General features: G+C 35.2%; 1 protein-coding gene across 1 annotated transcript in view; it reads left to right on the top strand.

Annotated features, from left to right (window-relative positions):
- The window catches only part of TBPL1 (TATA-box binding protein like 1), a 29753-nt gene extending 17260 nt beyond the window's left edge, over positions 1 to 12493 (top strand). Inside the window, exons 2-7 of the mRNA XM_060167604.1 lie at positions 6125 to 6303; positions 7804 to 7886; positions 8053 to 8116; positions 9643 to 9746; positions 9839 to 9933; positions 11961 to 12493. Of these exons, the coding sequence (XP_060023587.1) occupies positions 6169 to 6303; positions 7804 to 7886; positions 8053 to 8116; positions 9643 to 9746; positions 9839 to 9933; positions 11961 to 12040 (561 nt within the window). The 5' untranslated portion in view covers positions 6125 to 6168 and the 3' untranslated portion in view covers positions 12041 to 12493. The remainder of the gene's footprint in view (positions 1 to 6124; positions 6304 to 7803; positions 7887 to 8052; positions 8117 to 9642; positions 9747 to 9838; positions 9934 to 11960) is intronic.
- The last annotated feature ends 1823 nt before the right edge of the window (positions 12494 to 14316 follow it).

Raw genomic sequence — 14316 nt, 5'->3', positions numbered from 1 at the left:
TGTCTTAAAAACCAGGAGGTGGCGATGTTTTCCAGATGATGCTTTAAGGTTGTAGTTGGAATACCACTGGAAAGAGGATCTAACTTGTCCATAAAAGTCAGTGAGCAGGGAAGAAGCTGTTTCAACTTCAATAATGCATTTTAATACAGTGCTAGAAATGTTATTTCTTGAAGTAGGACAGCTTCAGTTTTCAACTTTGCTTTTTATTAGAAGGAAATATTTGACAAACACATGTTAGGCATTTACTTGAGAAACAGGACAAACACATTATTAAACCATGTCTTAATATTAGGCCTTGGGCAGTGGGGAAATTACCAAAGTCACTCTGTTGCCAATTCTCTGAATAGAATAATTGTTAACATTTTGGCATTTTTAGTACATACAGAGATATATAAACCAAAATGAACTCTATCAAACATATATTTATTTTTTACATTATGAACCTCCGTCTACATCCATGTAGTTGTAATTTATAAAGTCTGTTCAGTAGTCTGTTATATGAGACTGCTATACTTTATTTAACCAATCCCTTCTAGATGGGCACGTAGGTTTCTGTTATTAACAGAATTGCAGTGTATATAATCTTATTTATACTTTGCTCAGTTGAATAATTTCTCAAGATGCATTCTTTTTTTTTTTTCAAGATGCATTCTTAATGGTTGACTGCAATTCATCATATACACATATTTTTAATTATTTGAATACACACTGCTAGATTATCTCCTGTAGAAATTGTTCCAGATTCTAAGAGAATGCTGGTTTACTTACATCTTCATCAGCAGTGTTTGATGCTTACCAGTATAAATAGTGGTATCTCATTCTTTTAAGTTAGCACTTCCTCATTACCAGTAAATTTAAAAACTGTATATGTCTAAAGGCAAAGACTTTCTAAATAAATAGCTAATTAGTCTAAGAAAAATAATAATGGAAATGTAAATATTGTTAGAATCAAGGGATAATGGAAACATAATATATCCAACTTCAGATGTACCGAAAGCACTTGGTTATAATCGCCTTAAATGTTCATACGAGAAGAGAGAAAAAGTTCAAAACTGAAGTATTAAGCATCCAACTTACTTTCTAATATAAGAAATTAGGAAAAAAATAGATCTGTAGAAGGAAGGAAATAATGAGCATAAGGCAAAAAATTTAATAAAGATCAACTAACTGCCAATAGTTTGTCCTTTGAAGAAACAAAAAATAGAAAAACTTTTCAGCAAGATTGATGATAGGAAAAAAAGCAGGGATAAATGATACTATGATGAAAAAGAGGTAAGTATACTAAAGTTGAGTTTTTAAAATTTGTAAGAAAACCATGAAAAATTGTATGCCATAAAATTTTAAATTTTAGAAGAAATGCAAAATGTCCCAAGAAAATTTAATTTAGGAAAACTGATTAAAGAAGAAATAGAAGACATCAAATGTCTTAAATCTCTTAAATTGAATTAATCTTTTAAAATCCCCCAAGGAAACAAGAAACAGGTCCACACAATTTTCAGATAAGGTTTTCTAAAACTGTCTTCCAGAGGATTTTTTTTTAAAAAAAGAAGAAACCTCACTACAAGTAACTCAATTTCGTTTCTTTCTATGGCTGAATAATATTCCATTGTATATATGTGCCACATCTTCTTTATCTATTCATCTGTCAGTGGACACTTAGGTTGCTTCCATGTCCTGGCTATTGTAAATAGTGCTGCAGTGAACATTGTGGTACATGACTCTTTTTGAATTATGGTAAGTCAGCAAGAGAAAAACAAATAGTATGTAAACACATATATATGGAATCTAAAAAAAAAAACGGTTCTTATGAACCTAGGGTCAGGACAGGAATAAAGACGCAGATGTAGAGAATGGACTTGAGGACATGGGGAGGGGGAAGGGTAAGCTGGGACAAAGTGAGAGAGTAGCACTGACATATATACACTACCAAATGTAAAATCGATAGCTAGTGGGAAGCAGCCACATAGCACAGGGAGATCAGCTCAGTGCTTTGTGACCACCTAGAGGGGTGGGATAGGAGGGAGGGTGGGAGGGAGACGCAAGAGGGAGGGGATATGGGGATGTATGTATGCATATAGCTGATTCACTTTGTTAAACAGCAGAAACTAACACAACATTGTAAAGCAATTATACTCGAATAAAGATGTTTTAAAAAATAAAAACTGAAAAAAAAAAGAAGAAACCAACCTAACTTGTATATAAGTCTAGTGTCACCTTGATACTCAAACCAGATAAAGACAGTCCAAGAAAGGAATATTATAGGCAAATTCTACTTACAAACATAGACATATCAATCCTAACTGAAATATTAGCAAACCAAATCCATCAATGTATTTTTTTTGAAAACATGACTTACTGGGTTCAAGGATGTAATACATATGTCATAACTTTAAGAGGAATATATGAGAATGATAAAACAATTCAGCGAGAGTAGAGATTTTCTCCAGAGGGAAGGAACGAGCATGTAATTTGGGAGAAGTGCATGAGGAGACATCAATTGTATTGTAAATTTTATTTTTAAGCTGGGTGGTAGGTACATAGATGTTCGTTTTTGCCATTTATGTATCTTAAGTATTTCATGTTATAGTGTCAGCAGGCTTAACAGCTTTGTAAGTTTAAATGCCACTCTAAAATACTATTCTTTTTCGTGGAGTTGCTTAAACACATTTCCCTTGGAACTGTACAAACAAGTTTAAAAAGTTTTATGTGTAAACCATCAAGCAATATAGTAAAGTGTACTACATATGCATTTTCATGGATATTATATTAAGGGAAAGAAAAAGACTCTTAGCTCTTCTTCATTTATATGAAAATGAGTGCCTTTGGAAGTAAAGTTTCAGACTTGCTTTTAGTTTTTAAAAAGTTTTTCCATGCCTAGTATTAACAGAAATAGTTTGGAATTCTAGGTGGATGAGAAATTTAATATAGATTGAAGATTGAAATGTTGGATTTTCTAGCATTCATTCACCAAATAGTAAGAGAACATTTACTATGTGCCAGATATGCTGCTGAGCCATGGGTGTGTACAAACATTTAAGATGTAGTCTTTGACTTTCAGAATTTAGTAGGTGAAATAAATGGTCCAGATGTTTAACTGTAGGTACCATAATAGTTACAAGCAATTTGGAATATTTCTTCCCTAGTGGGAATTAATTGTCCCCATGTTTTTTATAGTTGTGTGTGTGTGTGTGTTTAAACTGTGTTTAAATAGTTATGTGTGTGTATTTTTAGGAATAATCTAAGCCTTTTGAACTACTTTAAGAGGTAATCAATTCATTCCTCTTTAATGCTGACAATAAAGTTTCCTCAGGTAGAATTTCTTACCCATTGATAAATGATTTAGCTTCACTCAGAATTGAAAGGGGTATGATGCTCTGTAGAAGTTGAGATTTGTCTCTTTCACTGGATTGCCATTTGAATTATCCTATTTAAAAGTGATATGAAATGCTTTAGCTTTAAGAAGTTAATCTTTGTTAATATTTAGTACTACTCGTGTTTTACAAGATAGATAAACTGCAAATGGGCTTTTTTTTTTTTTTGGTACTGCTTGAAAAAGGTGGAATCTTTCATGTAGTATGCCTTGCCTTTTTTTTTTTCTTAAGTACTGACTTCTTCATATTTTATTCTTGATTTAAAACCTATTAAAGCAATGATATATCTTCTGAGACTGTTTGACAGCTTACTCATATAAATATGAATATTCCTAACATGATGGTCTATGCCCATGACTTCATTTTTAGAATTTAAGTTGCTTATGTATAGAAACAATCATGAATTTTGAATTAATTGCAAATTAATTAAGGCTTCTTTGCATTCTCAAAGATTTGCTTTACCCCTTCTTTCTTGACTTATTTTTTACCTTATATGTTATCCTTGTATTCTCTCCCAGACAGTTCAGCAGTTTAATACTCAAGAGTAGTAGATCTGAGTCAATTTGTTTTAGCCTGTTTGTTGTAAAAAGTCTATGTGAAACAGTAAATTTGACATCGTTTCTTCATATGTAATTTCTCTGTTAAGTAGTGCTTTTTGTGGCCTCTTATCATGGGATGTGTGTCAGGCTGCATATAACTAAAGTCCACCATGGGGCCTTAAGATAGAAATTGATTTTTCTCTCACATTTGTAAAGTCTAGAATTAGAAAGTACAGGGCTAGTAAGGAGGTTCACAGTATCAGGGACTCGGGCTGCTTCTGTCTTACTATTCTTCCATACTCATCTCATAATCTCATGATCCCAAATGGCTTCTTGAGTTCCAGCTCTCACGTCCAGACTCCATGCAGCAAGAATGAAGAAGAGCAGAAAGGCAAAAGGGTCTTCGCTGGTTAATTTGGTCCCTCTAAGCAGACTTCTCAAAAGACACAAAACCATTTATTTTACATTTCTTTGACCAGTACAGAGTGACCCTAATAGATGTTGGGGTGAGCAGCCAGGAGCCTCTACCTCACAGTTATTTCCTACTTTTAATAGGAAAATAGCAGGTGGCTCGATATCTGGGTTGTGATGTAATCGTGGGAAGTAATGCTAAGAAATCTCTGCTCTGCCTGTGGCTTTGAGCTTATTTTTATCCCTAATCACTGTTATTTTTGTGTTATTATTTTCCAAGTATATGTGCTAAGTACTTTTCGTACATTTTATGTAATTCCCATAACACTGTCTGGTAGGCACTGTCTATTCCATGTCACAGGTGAGAAAACCAAGACACAGACAGAATGCATAACTGGCCTAAGTCCTGAGAACTTAGTCGGTGGTGCGTCAAACATGGAGTCTGCACTTAAGATCACCACTGATAACTGTTTCTGTCCTCTGCTTATTAATCTGTCCACCTATATATCTATCCCTCAGACTCCACTGCCACCCCTGCCCTGCCTCTTATGCATAAGAATCATATGAGGTTGCTCAAACATACACAAAGAACAGAAAAACAAAAAGATAAGCAGATTGAAGGGAATATAAGATTGAGAAAATAGAATGACGTTGAGTTTCAAGTAGTACAGAGTTCAGTGCTATATGATCCTGTAGAGATGCTAAAAGTTTCGGTCTGACTTCTCATTGTGTCCTATCAGAAACTAAAAGGCAGGAAAACAAAACTGAATTTTTTTTATTTGGACTCTTGGCTTCTTCATTTTTTAGTCATATAATAACTTGAATCCTTAGTCATATAATAACTTGAATCCGTATAAAGAATCCTAGCTCATTTTCATATTGTGGCTTCAAGGAATTGTAAAGATAATTATAATAGTATTGTTACTATTTTCTGATTTTCTCTTTGTGGGGTAGGTAAGCTGAATTACCATTACTTATTTTTTAAGATGTGGAAACTCAGAGAATATTTTATCTGGACATGGATCATGTGCTTAGTAAAAACAAGGGCTTCTTCTTGTTTGTTTATAGAAATTCAAATTGAAAAGATACATATTTTGGAAGATTGGGATCTTGATAAAAATGCTGTTGTGCTAAGTAACTGTTAGAGCTCCCCCGTACACACACAGGTTTGTGAGCTCCTTCAGGACAAAAGACCTTGCCTTATTCCTTTTTTCCTCCAGCATCCTCAGTGGATGGAGGTGTTCAGTAAGTGAATAATGAATGAATGACTAGTAAGTGAGAAAAGTCTGTTAATAAATGTTATAATTAATATTGCTGCCTCTTTAAACTTAAGTCAATGGCTCTACCCAAAATAGCGGAAAAGTAGGTCATTCTTTTTATAGCCCTTGCAGGTTGTATGAGGTGGGTTATAGTACCATTAATGGTTGGACATTGGGACCACAAAGTCCAGCCCTTGAACATGGTGTAAACGGAGAATGGCCATAACTGCAATATGCCTGGAGCATGGTGGTTGTAAAGGCGAGTTGCTGCAGTTACGTCTGGCAAGCTCCTGGCGTGTAAAAGTTACTGATTAATTTTAAGGAATGAAAGTTAGGTCCAGATTTGGAAGGATTTTATATGACATGTTATCTTTTAAAAAGTGACATTTTTCGTGGGAGAAGAAAGGATATGATTTGATTTGAGTACCATTTGAACAATAAGTAATGAGATCGACTGCTTGCATTTTAGTTTTCAAGATTACTTGTGAACAATATATTAACAAAACATTTGAGTTTAATTATCTTATTTTGTTTTATTTCTCAGGATGTGATCTTCGTGGTGGGAAGCTAAGTTTTTAAACTACCCCAATGGATGCAGACAGTGATGTTGCACTGGACATTCTAATTACAAATGTAGTCTGTGTTTTTAGAACAAGATGCCATTTGAACTTAAGAAAGATTGCTTTGGAGGGAGCAAATGTAATTTATAAGCGTGACGTTGGAGTGAGTATCTGAATTTTGTCGTGTGTGCTACATTACCCTAATTTTATAGTGCTGTGAAGATACTAAGTAAACAATGATGACAATACCTTATACATTTATTATAAAAATTAAGAATGTGTATGAAGGCTCTGTTTAAGCTCTAAAAATCAGGTGTCAGTATACCTTGATAAATTTTCATTAGTTCTTCATGCTAGAAACTAAGTAAAGATGAATTAAACTCAATTAAAGATTTCAGTGAATCACAATGAAAGGTTTTCAGGTTCATCAATAATGCCATCTTCACTTTAAAAAAGGAGCAAATATATCTGCTAAAAAGAGAGGAAAAGGCTTATGCTGCTTTGGAACTTTAGCATGCCATATGGTAGAGAAGTCATTTTTTCTAGGAAGGTTAACTGAAAACTGAGTTGATGGACGAGCTGGTAGTGCAAGACAGTTAAACGTAGAATAACCTCAATGTTTCTCAGCCACAGCCACTTAACGTATGAAATTTTATAATGTATTTTAGCTCAGATTTTATTTTGCATCTGTGGTAAATTTTGTCTCCCCAGATTTAATAGCTTTCTAGTTTGATAATATGGCATATGACAGAGAAAAGAAGGAACTAAAAATGTAACAAGAGTTTTAAGAAGAAATGTCTCATTCATATATTTGTTACGTATTCAGTAAACATTTATCTCTTTTATACATAATGGCCATATAATAAATACTGCCATAAATGAAAAGCTGCAGTGAAAATTTAAATTCACATTTTATCCTGGACCTTAGTCCTTGACCTATTTATACTCACACTGTAGGTAATTTCTTCTAAACCCATAGCTTTAAGTGCCTTTCGTTTCTAAGGAATCTAAAATTACATCTCCAGCTCCAGCATTCCTCCTGCATTCAGGATTTGCACATCAACCTTGAATATGTAATGGGCATCTCAGCTGTAAGATGCAGTATAACGTAGTGACGGGCACCAAGAAGCAGAGAAAAGCAGGGTTAGAAATCAGGGAGGGGTGAAGGGATGGGTACTTTGGTGGAATGATCAGGGAAGGCCTCTCTGTGGAGATGACATCTGGTACGAGACCTGAGTGAAGGGAGAACATTGAAGGAAGAATATTCCAGATGAAAGTAAGCTAGGCAAAGCTCCTGAGGCGTGGACAAGTTTGGCATGTTTGAGGATGTGTGCAAATTGCAAATTCCAGTTATGTGAACAGAGTGGAACGAGAGTTGGAGTGTGTACATCCTTGTGGTACATTGATTTCAGGTATACAGTGAGAGGTTTATACAGGCCTTGAATTTTTAATGGATTAAATGTCCTTTTGGATTAATACGTTCTTTGTGTTCAGTGTGGTTCTTGATTTCAGAATGGGTGATTTGGAGAACAGTTTTTTCAGTCTTGGGTAAGCTTGGCATAGTACTTAAACATGAAATGGCCACATAAAGTAGAACCGTGTGTGAAAATCAACACTTACTGTGTAATCAGGTTGTTGGAGTTCTGGTTGTCTTTTTTTGCAGAAAGTATTAATGAAGCTTAGAAAGCCTAGAATTACAGCTACGATTTGGTCCTCAGGAAAAATTATTTGCACTGGAGCAACAAGGTAAATGTTACTTGGGTTTTCGATTTTCATTTTTTAATTTTCCCCTCATGGGAAGGACATTTTTCTAGACTTAAAAACAAAGTCACGTGTACAGTTTGTTGTGTTCCTCAGTATAAAATTTATTTCCTGTGTAACTGATCGTCTTTTTCTTTCTTTCAAACCACAGTGAAGAAGAAGCTAAATTTGGTGCCAGACGTTTAGCCCGGAGTCTCCAGAAACTAGGATTTCAGGTAACGTTTTCAAAAGCTGTCCGAGCTGCAGATACTCAAGGATTCATTTTTGTAAAGTTAGCATTTTTTTTTTAACGGACTAAAGAAATCTCCACAGAAAGTCCTCTTATGACTGACCTTTTTCTACATTGTATAATACCGTCCTTCAACACAAAAATTTAGTGGCAGACCTTGCCCGTGTGGGTATTTGTCAGGAATCCTGGCTTTCTCCCAAATCCTTTCGCCATAGAGAGAGAGAGAGACTTGTTTCCTTACAGATTAACTGCCTTTTCAACTCTTTACATTTTTCACTTCTCACCAAAAAAAAAATTCTGTTTTTGATCATCACAAGAATGCTGTATCAGGATGATGAGCGAGAGCTGCAGGACCCTGTTGACACGTATACACTGGTTAGCAGGCTCTCACACTTGTAAAATGACTGTTACTAGCAGGCCAGCCCTATCAAATGTGATTTTGTAGAGTCATGCATTTGAATAAAATTAATACATATCCTGGACTTGCTAGGTCACCTGGAAACGATGAGTAAATGAAAGAAAAAGATGAGCTGTGGTTCCTGAACAGGTGGGCCTAGGCAGTTTGGGATTTGGGTGGGAGGTGATGAGAGGTTGAGTTTCTCTCTGATGACTTCAGTCTCCTCTGAGGTGGAAGGTGCTAGGAAGGCACTGAGGTGCTGGGGGGACATGGGTGTGTTGGTGCTGGATGGGCGTGCAGGGTAGAGAGCCATGATTGACAGCGGGGCCACTGTGCACGTTTTGTGACTTTCTCCCACTGCCTTGTGCCGGTACTGAGCTGGAGGATAGTTCATCCAGATCTGTGGTTTTACTAGGGGCAGTTGAAAAGATGACAGGGTAAAACCATTAAGATCTTGGTAGGAGTGGCTGAAGTTATTAATATTGAGAGGACTTTATTTTCAGCCTCGGAGCCTCTTTTCTTAGCATAATATTAGAAATGTTGAGAGAAATCCCAGTGAGTTAAAAGCACAATTCTATCACACTATTCCTCATTTTGTCCCCCAAAAGAAACAAACATCTAACTAAACTCGCAGAAATGCCATTTTACCTGACTGCATATAAGAAAAAGTCAGGCGTTTGGAGCTCAGTGTCCAGTACTTTCTGAGTTTTAAGTGATGGCTTTGCATTCTGACACTTCAAGGAGGACTCTGCTTTAATTTTTTCCTCACTGTTCTCCCTCTTATCCCAGTAGATTAAATATTAAATGGGTTTAAAGTATTGAAAAATTAAACTGAAATAAGATTCAGAAGACCCCAGATGTAGCACTTTGATCATGCAGTTATCTCAGGCATTGTTTATTTTTTTAATGAAGTTTTTGACCCTTTTTCCCCCCTTTAATTATAGCATTAAGGAGCCCCTGATAACTTAAAACACTAAATCCATGCTTTAAATGTTTTTGTTTATCTTGTTTGTTCTTATATTTAAGGATTACAATTCAATGATTAAGATTGCCATGATGAGCAGATTTTTTTGTTTGTTTCAAAATAATTCATTCATTTTACTTCTCTCCTAAAGGTAATATTTACAGATTTTAAGGTTGTTAACGTTTTGGCAGTATGTAACATGCCATTTGAAATACGTTTGCCAGAATTCACAAAGAACAATAGACCTCATGCCAGGTAGGTCTTTGAAGAATCAAGATAACCTAGCAAATTTGAAGTTACTTGTCCGGCTATAAGTATTTATATTAATTTTGGCTTTTTTTGCATAGTTACGAGCCTGAACTTCATCCTGCTGTGTGTTATCGGATAAAATCTCTAAGAGCTACATTACAGATTTTTTCAACAGGAAGTATCACAGTAACAGGTATTTTATGATATTGAAACCAAGCTTGTCAATTATGGATTGAATGAGATAAGAGGTGTCCGTACCAAAATAGAGATAAAGTCTGCTTTGTCCCTTTTAGCCACTTCTGCCCTTCTAGGGGAACCAGTCTCCTCACTTTTAACACAGTAGATTAGTTTAACCTGCTTTTATATACTATTTTGAAATCTTACGTATACTATTTTGTGTCGGTCTTCTTTGTCTTCATCATAACCCTAGTGAGATTCATCTGTATTGCTGCATGTAGCTGTAGATCAGCCATTCTTACTGCTATTTAGTACCCAGTACGTGAATATATTGTTCCATGGGCATTTGGATAGTTTTCAGTTGGGAATTTAAAATATTCTAGTATGTATTTTTATATATGATTTTTAAGTTTATGACATCTTGCATTTAAAATATTCAAGAGAAACCCATTCTATGAACTTCATAGAGGTTTTACATGAGCAAAATATTCATATATAATTGGTACCTATTTGGTATGTTTTATGTGTATTTTGTTATATCTTTTGAATTGTTTTAATTACTTGGAAGGGGTAGTTTCAGAATACTAGGTAGGCATAGATGTCCAACGGTAGTATTAGCATGCAGGATGATTTTTTTAATGGTACTATGGTTATAAATTGTTCAGAGACATTACTTGAGAGTCAGACCCAACCTTTGGCAAAACTGAGTTAAGGAAAATTTCTGTAGTGTCCTTGAATTTTCTTTTTATTCCTTCAATCCTTAGAGGAAAATAAAAATTATTGACACCTGTAAGCCTTCAACAAAAAAGCTTTAGTTCTGATTCAGCCATGGATTTTCACATCTTCCTTGGAGACTTACAGGCTCTTGCCAGAGTCATGCCTGAATCTTAAAAATGGGGGAGCAAGTCCATTTCTTTCCTTCTTTGGACTCTCTGTTTCTACACTTTGGAGCCCAGACCTTACAGAGGCCTCCAGATCTATTGACAAGTCCCTGCTAAGTATGGAAGAAAATAATGCATATGTAAAATATATATTAAGTTAATAGATTTAAACAACACAGTAGCAAACTGAAGACCATTGACCTGGTTAATTAGTATGCGTTACATATTAACCTCTGGAATACCCTATGAACTGTTAATTCAGTGGACATATACTGAGTGGTTCCCATGGGCAAAGCTCTACTCTGTGGAGGGACTGAGGTGAGTCAGGAAGGATCGGCCCAGGGTAGGACGTGGTCAGTACCTTCAAAGGGTCCACAGTGGATGCATATGTACGTTTTTTAGGATCTTTCAAAAGGTAAGTTTACGTTAGTAGAAAACACGTATTTATTCAGAATAAGTTTTATCAAAATATTTTTTCATTATCCTTTTTATATATTTTTTTAGCTATTTAGATAAAAGGCTACACATTTTTAAAGTCCTAGCACTATATAGATTAATTAACACATAACATAACCTCATCCCTGGTGCTTTTTTTTTAACGGGCAGAGTAAGCTGTAAGGGTGAATGGCCAGATTAGTAGTAAACATGTGAGTACCAAATAGCAGTAAACTTGTGGGGATGTTTAGACCGTGCAGTTTATAACGGCCCTCTGGTTTCCCAACGCTCTGGTAGCAGCTTTGCTTAGCTCTGCCGGGTTCCTCGATACTCCTGTGAGCTTCAGTCGTAGCCTAACCAAAAGCCAGGCTACAGTGACCAAAAGCATAATAGCTGTGTAGTCCCGCTTGTTACTCCTTCCTTTAATAAGCGTATTATAGTACTTTGTGATTGTCTCTGTGGTTTCTTTATATACTCCCTTTTCACAAGGGTGCCCTAAAACAAGATGAATATCATCATTTTGTGTTTGATTCCCTTTAATTGTCCATAAAAAAATCTTATTCTCTTGGTTCTTGCTGTGACTGTGTGTATAATTATGTAAGTGTAGATTTTTTTTAAAACAACCTGACAAATTCTAAAGTACTTGGTTATTTGTAATTCTGGGAAATCAGCTTTTCCTAGTGCTCTTTTGCCTCTTCTCACCCCTTCCTCCACTGTGTTGTTACAGGGCCCAACGTAAAGGCCGTCGCTACTGCTGTGGAACAGGTATACCCATTTGTGTTTGAAAGCAGGAAAGAAATTTTGTAAGTCATCACGTAATTGGTTAGAATCCCAAACTGAGCACCTTTTAAAACCTGCTGCACATTGGACTCAGAACAAAAGGAAAACTGGACCAACAGTAATTGAGGAAATAGACTCTTTTATTCATTCACGGCTACAGTGTAAGCTCCAGTCCCTTTGGATTTTATTTCAAACCTTGCTGTAATATAAAAAGGAAGTTTACAAGACATGACATTGCTGCTTTTACAAAAGGACATTCTATTTATTTTCGCAGTAATTTCATGTCCCCACGAGCAGAGCTGTCACAGTGTGCACTACCTTAAAGTGTTTTGTTGTTGTCATTATTTTTTTCCAGTTTGAGCTGATGTGTTTTATTTGTGAATAGTCTTTTACATTTTTGTATGCTGAATATGGGCACCAAAGAACCTGTAAAAGTTATCTTTTTCAATTGAATGTGCACAAATAAAAGTTTGGAAAAGATCACTCTTCATATCCATTCTATTCCCCATTTTCTATTTTAACAAAAATTGTATTCATAATTCTTTTTTTTTTAATCTATGCAAGCTTAGACTTTTGCTAAAGTGTGTTGGCTTCTTTTTGAAGTGTATTTTGTAAATATATATATGCCACATGTGTATAGTATCTTTTAATGCTCTGTTACCAAATATCAAATAGGAATTTTTTTCTTGCAGATTAGAAATAAAAACATGTATATAAATTCTAGGGAACTGGAGTAGAACTTTATAAATTCAGCGTAATGTTTTATGTTGCTAATTTAACATGATAGAAAATGTTAACTATCTTTTAAAAGTCATAAAGTTGTAGTTTTAAAAAGAGAAACTCTTACCTACAAGATGAATATAAGAAAGAAGCTGTGATGGGTTGTACCTCATATGTACCTTTGTTATTCTGGAAAGACTCAACTCTGGTTAGAGGAAAGTAAAAATCTTAGGTTGGTACTCAAGGCTTTACTAAGAGTCTTGTCAGAAGTTGAAACATTGTGCTGTTTTAGCAAGAAGTGCCCAAAAGCTGATTCTGTGCCACAGTGTAATTAATTATACTACAGTTCAATTTGAACTTGAAAGCCATTTTGCAAGATAAGTCTTTCCCCTTGCTGTGTCTTATTTAGTGAAGCTAAAGAGCGACTACTCAGTATATGGGATTGCTCCTCTTAAAGTTATAATAAATATGCATTTGTGAAACAGTGGCTCTCTGGCTCACCCATGGGCCCAGGAATGGTAATATAGGATCAGGCTGCAGTGGTGCTTGGCCATTTGTGTTTAGGAGTTCAGTATTACTAACAATGTAATTACTAACAATGATTTTACCTAGAAATAAAGCTGAGTGGAGCGTCATATTAACTTCTCAGTTAAAATTAATAGAGGTAATAGTACAACACAGTTTTCCACTAAAACCTTGAATTTCCAGAATGTTTTGAAACCTTTGTGAAAAATTGGAGCATCTTAACCTCCATTTTCCCTACCATATTCTAAAATCTTGAAAGCTGCACTGAACAATATGTATTATTTTTTATGTTTATTTTTATCTTCTTTCTTCTCAATGCCTTCCCCTACCCTGCCTCTCACTCCCTCATAAGTTGGGGCCAATGGCTAACTTTTATATTTTCTTTCTTGGGAAAGACTTAATTGTGATTTTAAGACTTCTCATTTTTTACATTTGTGTTTATTTGCTTCATTTTGAGATCCAGTGGGATAGGCAACCTCAAAAAATATACAGAAGAAAATTCAATGAAAGTTATAGGTTCTGAGCAGACTGTTTCAAAAATTTGAGGTTTTCCACTTAGATTTAATTAACAGTAATTAAGTGACCTCCTGTTTGGCAGTGCTCACAAAAAAGAAATAGCGGAAAGGGGGGGAAACACGATGATCCAGATGTTTGTTGTAATATTTTTCAGTATTCGAGTGACTTGAAAACTATGTAGATCAGTAGCTCATCAAAATGCTTTCTCAGAAAAGAGGGAGAAAGACAATCTGACCGGGTCTGGTTTCAGGGCTGCTTGCTTGAGTATCGCCTGGCAAAGTGTCATGGGTGACCCACTATACTTAACAAAGCTGGTAAGAAATGAGTGTGTCTGATGTCTTCTGGCTTTTCACAAGTGCTGTACATTTTTTTAATAAATAAAAACTGTGAATATATACATATAAATTATAAGTATTCCCCCCTTTTTATTTTTGAAAGTCAAAAAGCTCTAATTGGGTGCGTATTGGGTAAAAATTAGTTTGAAAACAGAACTGTTTCATTATAGATTCTGGATAATAAAAGAAAAATATAAGACAGTGTTT

The sequence above is a fragment of the Lagenorhynchus albirostris genome, chromosome 12 (assembly GCF_949774975.1).
Source record: "Lagenorhynchus albirostris chromosome 12, mLagAlb1.1, whole genome shotgun sequence".
NCBI classification, from domain to species: Eukaryota; Metazoa; Chordata; class Mammalia; order Artiodactyla; family Delphinidae; genus Lagenorhynchus; species Lagenorhynchus albirostris.
The sequence above is the reverse complement of the archived record's forward strand: the minus strand, read 5'-3'. Positions and strand labels throughout refer to the sequence as shown.